Source organism: Neophocaena asiaeorientalis, unplaced genomic scaffold (assembly GCF_003031525.2).
Source record: "Neophocaena asiaeorientalis asiaeorientalis breed wild unplaced genomic scaffold, Neophocaena_asiaeorientalis_V1.1 scaffold374, whole genome shotgun sequence".
NCBI classification, from domain to species: domain Eukaryota; kingdom Metazoa; phylum Chordata; class Mammalia; order Artiodactyla; family Phocoenidae; genus Neophocaena; species Neophocaena asiaeorientalis.
This window is the reverse complement of record NW_020173406.1, coordinates 184,592-201,897: the sequence shown is the minus strand read 5'-3', so window position 1 is coordinate 201,897 and position 17,306 is coordinate 184,592. Positions and strand designations below refer to the sequence as shown.

Below are 17,306 nucleotides of genomic sequence, written 5' to 3'. Positions count from 1 at the left end.
CGGTACCCTGGCAGTGGCGGGCTGCACAGGCTCCCTGGAAGGGGGGTGTGGATAGTGACCTGTGCTCGCACACAGGCTTCTTGGCAGCAGCAGCAGCAGCCTTAGTGTCTCATGCCTGTCTCTAGGGTCCACGCTATTAGCCGCAGGTCACACCCATCTCTGGAGCTCCTTTAAGCAGCATTCTTAATCCCCTCTCCTCGTGCTCAAGGAATCAAAGAGGGAAGAAAAAGTTTCTTGCCTCTTCGGCAGGTCCAGACTTTTCCCCAGACTCCCTCCCGTCCAGCCGTAGTGCACTAACCCCCTGCAGGCTGTGTTCACGCCACCAACCCCAGTCCTCTCCCTGCGCTCCAACCGAAGCCCGAGCCTCAGCTCCCAGCCCCGTCCATTCCGGCGGGGGAGCAGACAAGCCTCTCGGGCTGGTGAGTGCCAGTCGGCCCTGATCCTCTGTGCGGGAGTCTCCCCGCTTTGCCCTCCACACCCCTGTGGCTACGCTCTCCTTCACATCCCCGAAGCTCCCCCCTTCCGCCTCCCGCAGTCTCTGCCCACGAAGGGGCTCCTAGTGTGTGGAAACCTTTCCTCCTTCACAGCTCCCTCCCACTGGTGCGGGTCCGTCCCCATTCTTTTGTCTCTGTTTATTCTTTTTTCTTTTTCCCTACCCAGGTACATGGGTAGTTTCTTGCCTTTTGGGAGGTCTGAGGTCTTCTGCCAGTGTTCAGTAGGTGTTCTGTAGGAGTTGTTCCACGTGTAGATATATTTCTGGTGTATCTGTGGGAAGGAAGGTGATATCCGTGTCTTACTTTTCTGCCATCTTCCCGGAAGTCCCCCATTATGGTTTATCACAGGATATTGAATATGGTTCCCTGTGCTATACAGTAGGACCGTGTTGTTTATCCCTCCTACATATAATAGTTTGTATCTGCTAATCCAGAATTCCCAATCCTTCCTTCCCCCACCCTCCCCACCTTGGCAACCACAAGTCTCTTCTCTATATTTGTTAGTCACTTTTTGTTTCGTAGATATGTTCATTTGTATTGTATTTTAGATTCCACATAAAAGTGATATCATATGGTATTTGTCTTTCTCTTTATGACTTACTTCACTTAACATGATAATCTCCAGGTCCATCCACGTTCATGCAAATGGCATTATTTCATTATTTTTTTATGGCTGAGTAATATTCCGTTCTATGTATGTACCAGAACTTCTTTATCCATTCATCTGTTGATGGACACTTAGCAATGGTTGCTTCCATGTCTTGGCTATTGTACATAGTGCTGCTATCAACATAGAGGTGAATGTATCTTTTTGAATTATAGTATTGCCTGGGTATATGCCCACGAGTAGGATTGCTGGATCATATGGCACCTTTATTTTTAGTTTTTTGAGAACATCTGTACTGTTTTCTATTATGGCTGCACCAATTTACATTCCCACCAACAGCGTAAGAGGGTTCCCTTTTCTTCACACCCTCTCGAGCATTTTTTATTTGTAGACATTTTAATGATGGCCATTTTGCCTGGTTTGAGATGATACCTCATTGTAATGTTGATTTGCATTTCTCTAATAATTAGTGATAATGAGCATCTTTTCATGTGCCTTTTGGCCATCTGTATGTCTTCTTGGGAGAAACGTCTATTTAGGTGTTCTGCCCATTTTTCATTTGAGTTATTTGTGTTTTTTTGTTATTGAATTGTAGGAGCTATTTGTATATTTTGGAAATTAAACCCTTGTTGGTTACATGATTTGCAAATATTTTCTTCTAGTTCGTAGGTTGTCTTTTCGTTTTGCTTATGGTTTCCTTTACTGTGCCAAAGCTTATATGTTTGATTAGGTCCTATTTATTTTTGCTTTTTTTTCTGTTGCTGTGCGAGACTGACCTAAGAAAACATTAGTAGAATGTATGTCAGAGAATGTTTTGCCTGTGTTCTTGTTACCGAATCCATGCTCGCTCTGCTTGCCACATGACTGGTCAATAAATTGGGAGATGAGGTGTTGAGGCACGGAATATGACTTTTTTTGGGAAGCTGGCAGACCGAGAAGATGGCAGGTTAATGTCTCCAAAAAACCATCTTATCGGGGTCTGGATGCCCATTTGTTTTATAGAAGAGAAAGAGGGAGGAGGTGAGGAAGTAAAATAAAAAGGCTATGTCTTGCAAATATCTCCTGGAATGGCCAGCCTTGGGGAGGAGATGTGTTAATTTCTTCTTTCTTGCAGCCATTCACAGGTAGACAGGATCAGGATGTTTCCCTGAACAAAGGCACTTTGGTTTAACATTTACGCAGAGGGGCAGGGTTCCCCAAGGCAGGCCGTTATGTATAGACAGTATCCTGTCAGTGAACAAAAGTAACAGGAAGCAAAGGTTAAAGTAAAGAAACAGATCCAACATGGAGTCAGAATTGGCTCTTCCCTGTTACACTCTCTTCTAGGAGTTTCATAGTATCTTGTGTTATATTTAAGTCTTTAAGCCATTTTGAGTTTATTTTTGTGTATGTTGTGAGAGAGTGTGTTCTAGCTTCATTGATTTACATGTGACTGTCCAGCTTTCCCAGCATCACTTGCTGTAGAGACTGTCTTTTCCCCATTGTATATTCTTGCCTCTTTTGTCAACGATTAATTGCACATAGGTGTATGGGTTTATTTCTGGGCTCTCTGCTCTGTTCCATTGATCTGTCTCCTTTTGTGCCAGAACCACGCTGTTTTGATTACTGTAGCTTCATAGTATTGTCTGAAATCTGGGAGGGTTGGTTATGCCTCCTGCTTTGTTATTTTTCCTCAGGATTGCTTTGGCAGTTCTGTGTCTTTTATGGTTCCATTTAAATTTTAGGATTATTTGTTCTAGTTCTTTGAATAATGTCATAGGTATTTTGTTTAGAGCTTTAAATCACAGATTCAATTTCACTACATGTAATTGGTCTATTCGTATTTTCTATTTCTTCCTGATTAAGTCTTAGGAGATTGTACCTTTCTGAGAGTTTGTCCATTTCTTCTAGGTTGTCCATTTTATTGGCATACAGTTGCTTGTAGTAATCTCTCATGATCCTTTGTATTTCTGTGGTGTTTGTTGAAACTTCTCCTTTTTCATTTTTAATTTTCTTAATTTGGGCCCTTTCCCTTGTTTTCTTGATGAGTCTGGCTAAAGGTTTATCAATTTTGTTTATCTTTTCAAAGAACCAGCTTTTAGTTTCATTAATCTTTTGTATTGTTTTCTTAGTGTCTATTTAATTTATTTCTGCTCAGATCTTTGTGTTTCCTTCTACTACCTTTGGATTTTGTTTGTTCTTCTCTCTCCAGTTCCTTTAGGTGTAAGGTTAGCTTCCTTATTTGAGATTTGTCTTGTTTCCTGAGGTAAGCTTGTATTGCTATAAACTTCCATCTTAGAACTGCTTTTGCTACATCCCATATCTTTTGGATCTTCATGCTTTCATTTTCACTTGTCTCTAGGTATTTTTTATTTCTTCTTTGATTTCTTCAGTGATCCATTGGTTGATTAGGAGCATATTGTTTAGCCTACATGTGCTTGTGGTTCTTTTTGCAGTTTCTTTCTTGTAGTTGATTTCTAATCTCATAGCATCATGGTTAGAAAAGATGCTAGATATGATTTCAATTTTCTTAAATTTACCAAGGCTTGCTTTGTTGCCTAGCATGTGATCTATCCTGGAGACTGTTCAGTGTGCACTTGAAAAGAATATGTATTCTGATCCTTTTGGATGGAACACTCTATAGATATCAGTTAAGTCCATCTGGTGTAATGTGTCACTTAAGGACTGTGTTCCTTATTGATTTTATTTCTTTTCCTTGTCTGATTCCTTTGGTGAGGACTTCTAGTACTATGTTAAATACAAGTGGTGAGAGTGGACGTCTTTATCTTGTTCCTGATTTTAGAGGAAAAACTTTTAGTTTTCATCATTGACTATGATGTTAGCTGTGGGTTTGTCATATATGGCCTTTATTATGTTGAGATATATTACCTCTATACCAACTTTGTTTAGAGTTTTTATCATAACTGATGTTTAATTTTTTTCAAATGCATTTTCAGCATCTATTGAGATAATCATGATTTTTCTTCTTCAATTTGTTAATGTGGTGTATCACATTGATTGATTTGCAGATACTGAAGCATCCTTTACATCTCTGGGATAAATCCTACTTTATCATTTTGTGTTCCGCTTAATAGGTTGTTCAATTTAGTTTGCTAATATTTTATTGAGGGTTTCTTATCTATGTTCATCAGTGATATTAGCTTGTAATTTTCCTTTTTTTGGTGGTATCTTTGGTTTTGGTATCAGGGTTATGCTTGCCTTATAAAATGAGTTCAAAAGTATTCTTTTTTTGTTTAATTTTCTAGGAATTCTTTGAGAAGGATGTGTGTTAACTCTTATTTAAATGTTTTTAGAATTCATCAGTGAAGCCATTTGTCCTGGACTTTTGTTTGTTGGGAATTGTTTTTATTACTGATTCAGTTTTATTACTCGTAATTGGTCTGTCCACATTTTCTAGTTCTTCCTGGTTCAGTCTTGGAAGATTGTATGTTTCTAGGAATTTATCCATTTTTTTCTAGATTGTCCATTTTTTGGAGTATAACTGTTTTTAGTAATCTCTTATGATCCTTTTTATTTCTGTGCTATTAGTTATTTATCCTCTTTCCCTTCTGATTTTATTGATTTGGGCTCTTTCTCTTTTTTTCTTGATGAGTCTGGCTAGAGGTTTTTAATCTCTGTTTCATTTGTTTCTGCTCTGATCTTTATTATTTCTTTCCTTCTACTAACTTTGAGTTTTGTTTCTTTCTTCTTTTTCTAGTTCCTTTAAGTGTAAGGTTAGATTGTTTGGCATTTTTCTTGCTTCCTGATATAGGTGTGGATCACTATCCACTTCCCTCTAATAACTGCTTTTGCTGCGGCCCATAGATTGTAGATCATTGTGTTTTTGCTTTCATTTGTCTCTAATTAATTTTATTTCCTCTTTGATTTCTACAGTGACCCATTGGTTGTTTAGTGCATGTTGTTTAGACTCCACATTTGTGGAGTTTTTTTTTTTAAGTTTTTTGTTGTTGTTCTTGTACTTGATTTCTAGTCTCATACCATTGTTGGAAAACATGCTTTATATGATTTCAGTCTTCTTAAATTTATTGAGGCTTGTTTTGCAACCCAGCATGTGAACTGTCTTTGGAGCATGTTCCATGTGCCCTTGAAAAAAATGTGTGTTTTGTTGTTTTTGGATAAAAAAGTGCTGTGTATTTGTATTATTTCCATCTATTCTAATGTGTCATTTAAGACCAGTTTTTCCTTATTGATTTTCTGTTTGGATGATCTCTCCATTGATGTAAGTGTGATATTGACATTGACTACTATTATTGTGTTACTGTCAATTTGTCTTTTAATGTCAGTATTTGCATTATGTATTTAGGTATTCCAACTTTGGTTTCATATATATTTACAATTGATATACATCTTGCTGGATTGACCCCTTCATCATTATGTAATGTCCTTCTTTGTCTCTTGTTACAGTCTTTGTTTCAAAGTCTATTCATCTAATATAAGTATTGCTACCCCAACTTTCTTTTCATTTCCATTTGGATGGAATACCTTTTTTATCATGTTACATTCAGTTCTTGTGTGTGTTTACATCTGAAGTGAGTCTCTTATAGGTAGCATATAGATGGTCTTGTTTTTTTAGTCATTCAGCCACTTTCTATGTATTTTGATTGGAACATTTAATTTATTTACATTTTAAATAATTATCAATAGGTATGTATCAATACTTATTGCCATTTTGTTAATTTTTTTCTGGTTGTTTTTGTCTTTTTTATCTTTCTTCATCTTTCGCTCTCTTCCCTTGTGATTTGATGATTATCACCAGTGTTATCTTTGGATTCCTTTCTCTCTCTCTCTCTCTCTCTCTCTCTCTGTCTCGTGTGTGTGTGTGTGTATGTGTGTTATAGGTTTTTGCTTTGTGGTTACCATGATGTTCGTATTTCACAATATATATCATTATTTTCAGTTGATGATCTCTTAAGTTTGAACTCATCTAAAAACCCTGCATTTTTATACCCCTCTTATGTTTAATGTTTTTAACATCATATTTTCCATGTTTTTTATGTGTATTTCTTAACTACTTTATGTGTATATATAGGTGATTTTACCACTCTTGTCTTTTAACCTTCCTAGTAGTTTTATAAGTGGTTGACCTTTACTGTGCCTTTGCCTTTACCAGTGAGATTTTGCCTTTTGTAATTTTTATATTTCTAGTTTTGGTCTTGTCTTTGCTACTTATAGAAGTCCCTTTAGCATTTCTTGGAGAGCCATTAGTTTAGTGATACCTAACTCTTTTAGTGCTTGCTTCTCTGTAAAACATTCTCTCTCCTTCAAATCTGAAGATAGCCTTGCTGGGTAGAGTAGTCTTGGTTGTATGTTTTGTCCTTTCATCACTTTGAATATATCACTTTGGCACTCCCTTCTGGCTTGCAGGTTCTGCTGAAAAGTCAACTGAAAGTCTTATGGGAATCCCTTTGTATGTAACTAGTTGCTTTTCTCTTGCCGTTTTTAAGATTCCCTATCTATAATTTTTGCCATTTTAGTTATAGTGTGCCTTGGTGTGGATCTCTTTTTGTTCAGCTTGTTTTGGACTCAGTTGCTTCCTGGACCTGGATGTCCATTTCCTTTCCCAGGTAGGGGAAGTTTCCAGTTAATATTTCTTCAGATAAATTGTGTCCCTTTCTCTCTTCTCCTTTGGGACCCTTATAATGTGAATATTTGTACTCTTGGTATTTTTTCCAGAAATCTTTTAAAAGCTATCCTCATTTCTTAAATTCTTTTGTTCCCTTTTTCTGTTCAGCTTGGGTGATTTACATTATTCTGTCTTTCAGTTCACTGATCTGTTTCTCTGTATCATGTCATGTACTCTTGATTCCTTCTTAGTGTTATTTTTGTTTTTTTTTAATTTCAACTATTGTATTCTTCAGCTCTGTTTTATGGTTCTTTATACTTTGTAGCTCTTTGTTAGACTTCTTACTGTGTTCATCCGTTATTCTCCCAAGTTCAATGAGCAGTTTTATGATCATTACCTTGAAGTCTTTATTGGGTAGGTTGCTCTCTTCCAATTTGTTTAGTTCTTCTGAGATTCTGTCTTGTTCCTTTGTTTGGAACATATTCCTCTGTCTCCTCATTTTGCCCAGTTCTCTGTGTTTATTTCTATTTATTAAGTAGGTCAGTCATGTTTCCTGATCTTGGAGAAGTGGCATTATGTAGGAGATATCCTATGGGGCCAATCAGCATACTCCACTCTGGTCACCAGAGCTATATGTCCTAGGGGTGCCCCATGTGTGTGCTGCATGGGTTCTTCTGTTGTGGTGGGGTCACTACTCTGGGTGTGCTGGCAGACAGGGCTGGCTCCCAGCCCAGTTGGTTGCCAGGCCCTGTGTTGTGGTGGCTGCCAGCCCACTGTTGGGCAGGGCTGGGTCCTGGCATGAGTGGCTGTTCATCCCCAGTGGTCCCAAGGCTTGTGCTGCCTTGATAGTAGGTGGGACCAGGGACCTAAGTGACTGTCTGCAGGGTCTGGAGGGACCTAGGGCTGGTACCTCACCACTGGTGGGTGGGGTTGTCCCAGGGCAGCTTAATGTATGTGCCTATGGGGCTTTTATTTTTATCTTTGTTTCATCATATGTAACATGTCTTTCATTTCTCAGTTACTTTTAAAGTTTTCTCTGTATTGGGTTTTGAGCAATTTGGTTTGATGTCCCTTGGTGTATAATTTTCTTTATTTCTTTTACTTGGGGTTCACTGACCTTCTTTGATATGTGGGTTCATAGTTTCCATAAAATCTGGAAATTTTAGAGACATTATTTCTTCAAATATTGTTTTTTCCCTCTTACTTTCTGGGACTCTAATTGTAGTTGTGTGCTTTGTCAGTTGAAGTTGTCCCATAGCTCAATGATGCTCTGCTCTTTTGCTTGCTTGTTTTTCACTTTTTTTTTCTTTTTTATAGTGTTTATTGCCATGTCTTCACCAGTCTTTTTACCTGCCATCTTAAATTTGCCATTAATCCTATTTGGTTCTTTTTATTTTTTTGTCTCACATTTTAGTTTTCATCGCTGTTTTATTTGTTTCTTTTTATGTCTCTCTACTTAACTTTTGAACATATATTTCAGTTGTGGGTCAATTTTGATTGATTGATTTTTTTCTTTTCATTTTGCATTGTATTTTCCTTCTCTTTTGTATGCCTTGTAATTTTGGATAAGAAGCTTGACATAGTGAATTTTACCTTGGTGAGTGCTGGATGCTTTTGTATTCCCATTCTTGAGCTACTTTCTGAGTTAAATTAGGGAAAACAATTGATACTTTTGTGCCTTCATTTTAAGATATTTTTAGGCAGGACCAGAGTAGTGTTTAATCTAGGGATACTCACTACTCAGGCAGGTTTCTTTCAAGTTCTCTACCAAATACTCAATGAATATGAGATTTTCCAGTCTGACTGGTGGGAACAGGCAATATCCTTCACCCTGCATGAACTCCCATTTCCCTCTAATCTTTTCATACAGTTCTTCCCATGACCTTTGTTATTTTTTTCACCACATATGGGTTTGTGGTGAAGACACTTGAAAGAGACCCCCTACAGTGTTCTCTCTCTGCTCCTCTTACCTCTTCATTAATCTTTCTTGCTTTTTCTGCCCTGATCTTCCCTGACTCTCAGTTCTGCTTCATCACCACAGGGAATTTGCCAGGCTCTGCCTGAGTTTTCCTTACCTACCCAGCATCCTGAAAACTCTTTCAAGGTTCTAAGCTAGAGCAATCATAGGGCTTACTTGATTTGTTTCCCATCCTTTAGGGGTTACTTTCCTTCATTGCCTAATATCTGATCTCTTGAAAACTGTTGCTTCCTATATTTTATGGGTATGTTTTTTTGGAGGGGCTGGGTTTCAACCAGGTGAGTGAATCCAGTTCCTGGTTTTACATCTTGGCCAGAGGCACAGAAGTTCTGGGAACTTTAATCATTTTTATGATTATCATTTATGTCTGTTTTATTGATGTAATTCACTGTTATGTTCTTTTTAATATTATTTTTTCATTTATTTCTGCACATATGTTCTTTTTCCAATAGATTTTTTTGATTGGTTGTTCTACTCCTCTACATAGTTTCAACCAATTACACTATTCTTCAAATTCTGACATTACAGTGTAGTCTTTGGTTTCTCACTACCTCTGCTAGTGATAAAAAGTTCACAAATGCTTTTGTTTCTATATTAGAAGATGCTTGTTAAGGAGAGTTTAATTCTCCTTTCTATAAAAGATGCTTGGTAGAGAGTTTATTTTAAATTGTTACATCATTTAATAGATTTAAAATTGTGTTTTACTATGAGGTTGTATTACATTTATAAGTTTTTATTACAACATAGAGAAAATAAGCATATTTACATTTACTCTGATGAAAAATATATGATATTCTGACCACTACATTGCTAGAAATCAGCTGCTAACCTTGGATTTATGTTTTGCTTTCTTTAGTATTTTATACAGTAAACCACCAGTTACTGAGCATATTAACAACATGGGACTCCCCTTCTATGATGTTGTATCTGTATACAGATACACTTATACTTTGGGGCCCAGATTACCAGCAAAGATCTATAGTTCCTTTCTCCTCCTGACCATTTAGCATATTCCACCATAGTTCCTGCTACTTTACATTTTTCTCCTCCCTCACTAACCACATTCAAGTTACACAGAATTGGTATCCCCTGATTTTAGAATGGTAAATAAGGATATGCTGTATTTTGAAAAATCTGTTTTAATATTCTCTTTTGACAGTTAACTATGCAGTATATGGGTTTTGTTTACCCTAATGATAGGTCAACTAAAACAGATTGCAAAGCTATTAATCCTCTCATACTTTGAGAAAATGTGAAATGATATATTTTACTAAAACCTTTAATGATATGTAGTTTCATGTATGTGTATATATATATATATTTTTTTCATTTTAATTTAGGATTTGCTTTCCCATATGCTGCATATGGACCCACAGCAGCGGTACACTACAGAACAAGTATTAAAACACTCATGGATAACCCACAGAGATCAGTTGCCAAATGATCAGCCAAGTAGAAATGATACATCACATGTTGTTAAGGTAAAACAAACATACTTTTAAGCACTTTCTAAATGCTTGATACTAATAATGCCATTGCATGCCATCCACTGATGACACATATAATTACTTTAAAGTATCTTTATTTTTTAAAGGTATATTTATAGATTTTTTGTTTTGGTTTGCTTTTTTAAGTAACAAACTTCTTTAGCTACTGCCTTACTGATGATAAATAAAATTTTCTTGATTGTATTTGACTTGCTCTTAAGAGACACTGGGGCTAGGAGCAGACTAAATTCAAGTTTTGTATGGAAACAAAAGATGGCTAGTGGTTCCTAAATTAATAACCATTGGTTTCCATATTTATAGGCATTGAACCTAGATTTTAAAGTTTAGTGTTTTATCCATTTATCTCTTGATGGACACTAAGATGTTTCCATATCTTGGCCATTGTGATATTGCTGGAATGAACATGGGAGTGCAGATAATCTCTGAGGGTAAAGAAATTGTGATGTGTGTGTGTGTATGTGTATGGAATATATTATATATAGTAGAATATTACTCAGCTTTTTAAAAGGAGATCTTGCCATTTGCCACAACATAGATGAACCCATAAGACATTATTGCTAAGTGAAATAATGTAGACACAGAAAGAAAAATAGTACATGATCTCTCTTATATGTGGAATCTAAAAAAGTCATATATGTAGAAACAGAGAGTAGAACAGTGGTTACCAGGGGCACGGAGGTGGTGGAAATGGGGAGATATTGGTTAAGGTATACAAAGTTACAGTTATGTAGGATGAATAAGTCTAGAGATCTAATGTGAAGCCTGATGACTATAGTTAATAATACTATATTGAGTACTGGAAATTTTCTAAGATTTCACTCATCACACAAAAAGTGATAACTGTGTGAAGAGAAAATATGTTGACTAGCTTGACTGTAGTAATAATTTTACTATAGATATCAAAAGAACATGTTATATGCCTTAAATGTATACAATTTGTATTAAAAATAAGATTTAAAAGATATTTAAAAGCAAATTCAAAGAGTTTTGAAAGACTGATAAAAATAATACATTTTAGTGTTTTAAAAATTTGTAAGAAGCATAGTTATTGAAGCAAAAAATATACAAGTAATCAAGTGTTAATGAATCAAAGGAGCATCAATGCACAGATTAAGGATTCTCAATTATTTTCCTGGGGGGAAGAAGTTGTATTCTAGTTAAATTTCTCATGATATAATGTGGAAGTTTTCTTACTTCCAGAGATTGTTATTCATTTTGTGATATTTCTCATTATTTTAGGGAGCAGTGGTCGCCACATATTCTGCCCTGACTCACAAGACCTTTCAACCAGTCCTAGAGCCTGTTGCTGCTTCAAGCTTAGCTCAACGTCGGAGCATGAAAAAGCGAACATCAACTGGCCTGTAAGATTTTTAGTGTTCCTCAGCCTAACTGGATGAATAAAAATTTAAATGTGTGGCTTTTTGTCTAATCTTATATCAAAGGCACTGTTTTCTACTACATTACTTGAATATTCTGTTTAAGCTTCCTTTTTTTAAGGGGGAGTGAGATTAAAAACATATACAGGTCCACAATATTCATACCACATTGTTTTTCAGTAGTGTCCAAGTGTTTATTTAAGTATAAAATTGGTACCTACAAGGTCCTACCAACTTCTCTGCACATTAACTTCTAAAGTTCCTTTCAAATAAAGTTACTTTAATAGTTTTTCTGGTTGTGTAAATTAATGGTTTGGGGAATCATTACCAACAAGTAAGATGGAAGTATAATAGTATAATGCCAAGCAATGTCAGTATTTTTTAACATTAGATCCTGAAAGGATAGGCTTCTTTTTTTTTTTAAGAAAAACAAACAAAAAATGTATTGTAGAAGCTTATTGTGTGTAACCAAAGGACTCCGTTCATTTGACTCTGTAGTTACTAAAATGTAAACATAGTAGTTTGGTGCCAGATTAAAAAATCATTTATGCTAATATGTTAATTCCTAATATGGTTGATGCTAAATTTTACAGGAGAATTAAATCACAGATAATGTGTGCCGACAGACCTGTGTATTATCCATAAAGGGCCTCATCTAGAAATAAAGGTTTTCATAAGGCTTCTGTAAATTTTACATCTAATGGAATTGTAGTACAAGTGAAGAAAATTTTAGCCAAAGGCTTTATATTGGTGTTGTAATCTACTGAATAGGTCATAGTTAAGCCTTTGAAAATAAAGTACATGGTGTTGGCACTACCTTGGTGTTATGTAAGCTGACTTTCAAGTTAACCAATTGGATTTAATTATCATCTGTCCCTTTATACTGAACTACACTGTTGTTTTTTGGACTTCCATGTGCTTTGAATTACAGTGTAGCATATTAATATACCTTTAATCCTATGGTCATATAGTTGAAACTTTACTATAGTGGACTTGTGAGCTTAGCACACATCATATAGTTATAATGCACTTCAGTAAACTTTAGATAATGCTACATAATAGTTTACTTCAAGAAGATAAAGTCTTTTTAAATAGGAAGTAATGTTAATGATATGCATAAAATTTGAACACATTTTAAAATCATATTTATAATAAAAAGGTCTGGCCAAATTTGTCCTATTATTAAATTTTATGATTCAGAACCACTGCGTAGTATGTATTGTTTTCTCTAAATGATGGAATTTGAAAGAATCTTTTAGTGTTGTTGAAGAAAATACCATTACTACTACTTTAAATACTATTACTACTACTACTACTGCTGCTACTGCTACTGCTACTGACAGAAGGAACTCATGAATGTAAACTGGAGGATATTATACTTTTCTTTAGTGAATATAAGTGATCTACTTGTGCGTGCTTGGTATTCTGTTTGCTGTGTATTTTATTTTGCTTAGTTCAGAGAGAGGTGATTACTGAGTGCTGAAGTATACAATTTAGTCTAGGAGACTTGTAACTTCTGTATTTAATAAAAGAAACTATACATAATTCTCTTTATAATGTAAGTGATGTATATTCCATTCACAAAGGTCTATTTCTTGTGTGTAATATATAAAAGTATGTATCCTTATTTTGAGGTGTCTTTTTGCAATAATGGAAAGACATTAAAGAACATCTAGTGTTACATGTAAAACATTACTTAGAAACATACTGGGATCATATCTTGTAGATTTTTATGTCCCAGTTTGGCTTTTTCTTTCCTCATTTTGCTTTATTACTAGAAGTACTTGTGTGTGACAGTTTGTGTTCTTATATTCTGGCTTATTTTCCTCTTGTCATTATCTTGTTTGTGATGTTATATCTTCTTATCAGAATTGATATGACAAACTCAGAGGTATGATTTTGGTGTTCAGCTTTTCAGGACAGAGATGCTCTTTCCGTGTATGCTTTTGTAGTAGTAGAATTAGGGTAAGTTAAGTTGGAAAATGAAAAATGACCACAAAATAACTTTCAGTCTTTCAATAATCAGTAGTTTTTGAAAGTAGATGATCTTAATTTTTCAATGAGTTTGCTCAGAAAGATCATGTCATACAGTCCCTTCGTGAAAGGAACGTGATCAGAAATAAGCAATGAACAGCATGTTTCCTTATCACTCAGTGAGGATTGACAGTGTATAAAAGATGCAGATGTGCTAGTGGATTTTTCCAATAATTGTGAGAGCTTTCTTCTGGAAAATTCAAACATGGTAGCTTAACAGTAGTAGGGGGCAACCTTATTATAAGGGAAAACTTCAAATTACACCCTCATTCTGTAGGAGGAACCCAAGTAGGGATACCTAACCATGTCTATTTTGGTTAGAGCTCTAGAGCAACAAGAGCAGATATGAATGGGACATTTTTTTGATGGGATTTCTACAAATACTTAACCAGTATAAACAAATCCTTTCTTTGAGACTTTAGAATACTTTGGTTTCTAATGGATTTGTGAACACTATTTTGCATTGCTTTTCTTTCTAGCTGATGGTTCTTGGTAGTATTTAATCATAGCACAGTTTGGGGGTTTTATTGTTGTTCTGGAAAGGAGAGGATATTGTATTGTTTTTCTCGAAGGGAAAAACCAGATTTTCTCAGATAGACTTTACCATCTATTGTACTAAAGCACATATTATTATGAATAAACTCAGGAAACCATTTGTATGAAAATTAAAATGTAATGCTGGTATTGGTGATTTTGTAGAAAAAAGCAATGGTTTTAGTTCTTTCATGAAAATCAAACTTTAGCCTATTTTCTTAGATCCATGAATGCCTAAACTTTGATTTTTGTCATTCATTGCCATTGGTAATTAAACATAGTAAAGCATTTTGATAGCACCTCTGGTTAGCCCAAAGAGATTTTATATGTATAGGCAACTTGAAACCTTAAGAATAGATGCTTGGTGTTTATAACAGGGTTCCCCAATCCCCCGGGCCGCAGACCCATACCGGTCTATGGCCTGTTAGGAACCAGGCCACACAGCAGAAGGTGAGCGGTGGGTGGGCAAACGAGCGAAGCTTCATCTGCTGCTCCCCATCGCTTACATTACCACCTGAACCACCCCGCCCCACAACCCCGATCCATGGAAAAATTGTCTTCCATGAAACCAGTCCCTGGTGCTAAAAAGGTTAGGGACTTCTGGTCTATAATGCCTCCTCTTTGAAACATCATGTTAAAATAGTACTTCCCACAGAAACTTATTCATACTGATTGAGTAGCATTTTCCTGACAGTAAGAGGCCCTTCATATATGAAGAAGGAAAAGAACCACTTACCTTGGCTTTAAGATCAACTAGAAAACTTAGGCTTTAAACTAGGCAAAGTATGTCTTTGGCATTCTCTTCCTCCTGACTTTCCAGCTCCTGCATGCTATCCTACTTGAGTAGCTCACAGAGGACTCCAATGATTAAAGCTTAATCCAGAAGGCTTCTGTGCTCCAAAAGGACCTCTACCCTTCCCCTTCCATGAATCAGAACTTCCATTCTCACAGAGCAGCTATTTTCAGCTAAAAAGGTGAAAGGAAAGTGATTTTATTAAATTAATTCACATTTTTCTGTCAGTGGCTAATAGATAATTTGACATTTTTCAAGGAAGAGATCCATTAATCAAATGAGTTTCTAGTTGCTGGATTTTCAGGCAGTCTAGCCAGATGAGAATAATTTTAAAATCAGTTATTATCAGGGAAGATATTTTGGGGCAAGGAACTTACACAACGTGCCCCTAGTATCAGATTATCAAAAAAAAAAAGTGTCCTTTTTGTGTTTTTTTTTTGTTTTTTGTTTTTTTGCACAGCTCCTTCCTTACTACTTCTCAATCTACATTTTCTCTTAAAAACTTCTAAGCTCTTTCATCACAATGAACTTCACAATGAACTTTTATGACAGAATTGTGTGGAGGGAGGCAGTTGTTGTTAAGCCCATATTTATCTGTATTCTTGTTTCTCATATTACATAGTCCATATAGCATAAGTAGTCTCCCCCCTAGCCCCAGACTCTATTCCTATTTTATTGATAGAGAAACAAGAGCACAGAAAGATTGAATGCAAACTATCAGTGCAGTCAAAGTCTCCAGATCCTTTGACTAGATTTCAGGACACAGAGAACCTATTTATCACAATGTTATTCCTCAACAAGAATGCAAGCCATATTAAGTATAGATTGGTCAACTACACTTAAACTCCTTTAGAACAGGTTCTTACATTTCAAAGCTTATTCAAGTATTTTTGGCATGTATCTCAAAATGAATTAACAGAATAATTCAGTAGTGTGCTACCTGCCTTCCTATGCAAGAGTGTAGTGTCATTGATAGTGATTATTATCAAATACATTATTATCAATACATTATGCTCATGGATGCACTGTTCCTGGTTTTAGTCATACAATATAGTGAAGTCCATCATATAATTTGAATGAAATGATAAAGCTTGATCATCTAAAATTCAGTTTGATTGCTAATACTTGAAGGTATAGTAAACCCTAAATTATAGGCATAAGCTTCTTTGAAATATGAAGAAAAACACAAAGGAAAATAATTTTTATAATATAGAAATTCAAGATTGCTTAGTTAGATAATATTCCACAAATTATGTACCTTTTAGTTTATTGACCAGCAAGAATTCTTAGCTGAATGCTTAGGAATATAGACATATATATGTATATATACATATGTATATGATAGACACATTCGAATTTGTTTTATATTCACATTTCTAAACCGTGTACAATAGAACTTCTTTGGATGACTTTTGCTTTCATTTTGTTTGTGTAATAACATGAACTAATTTACTCATCAAAAAATGTCTTATTAAGCATCTAATTTTATGTGGGACAGTTTTAGAGAATGTACAAAGTGCATTAGTTTCTTAATAAATTGTCAGAATGTGACCAATTATATTTATTTGCTTCTTTTCTTTCCTATCAACTAATATTTCTCAGGTCACATTTGAGTTCTCTTTTCAAATTCTCTCCCTCTGAAATTGATGCCACTTATAGCAAAAATGTTGTTTGTTTTTTAGTATGATAAAATCATTTTAAACATCACGGAAGCAGTGTAGCAAGAAACAACCATTTTAAAAGTTATACAAGGGAACTTCCCTGGTGGTGCAGTGGTTAAGAATCTGCCTGCCAATGCAGGGGACACGGGTTTGAGCCCTGGTCCAGGAAGATCCCACATGCCGTGGAGCAACTAAGCCCAGCACCATAACTACTGAGCCTGTGTTCTAGAGCCCCTGAGCCACAACTACTGAGTCCACATGCTGTAACTACTGAAGCTCGTGCACCTAGAGCCTATGCTCCACAACAAGAGAAGCCACTGCAATGAGAAGCCCACGCACTGCAATGAAGAGTAGCTCCCACTCGCTGCAGCTAGAGAAAGCCCGCTCACAGCAATGAAGACCCAACACAGCCATAAATAAATAAATAAATAAATAAATAAATAAATAAATAAATAAAAGTTATACAAGAAACTTTAATTTAATATCCAAATGCAAGCATGGTTTGGAAATGAGAATTTATTTTGCATTAAATTCCATACTATAAGAAAAGGAGAAAGAGGTTTTCCTGTGTTTGATTTTTTTTTTAAACAGTAAATAGTGTTGGTGGTTGTGAGTTACATAGATTTATGCAGAAAGAGCATAGTTTGCTATAGCCACAGTGGCAAAAAAAAAAGAAAATTGTCCTGCCAACACTTCCCAAGCACTTTGGGATTCATCGGCTTATTTTCTGATGTAAGAAATATGATATTTACTGACGT

At 35.7% G+C, this 17,306-nt stretch overlaps 1 protein-coding gene across 1 annotated transcript in view; it reads left to right on the top strand.

Moving 5' to 3' along the window:
• RPS6KA6 (ribosomal protein S6 kinase A6) overlaps positions 1–11,566 on the top strand; it is a 95,037-nt gene extending 83,471 nt beyond the window's left edge. The window contains exons 19-20 of the mRNA XM_024747237.1: positions 9,983–10,123; positions 11,390–11,566. Coding sequence (XP_024603005.1) covers positions 9,983–10,123; positions 11,390–11,515 — 267 coding nt within the window. The 3' untranslated portion in view covers positions 11,516–11,566. The remainder of the gene's footprint in view (positions 1–9,982; positions 10,124–11,389) is intronic.
• The last annotated feature ends 5,740 nt before the right edge of the window (positions 11,567–17,306 follow it).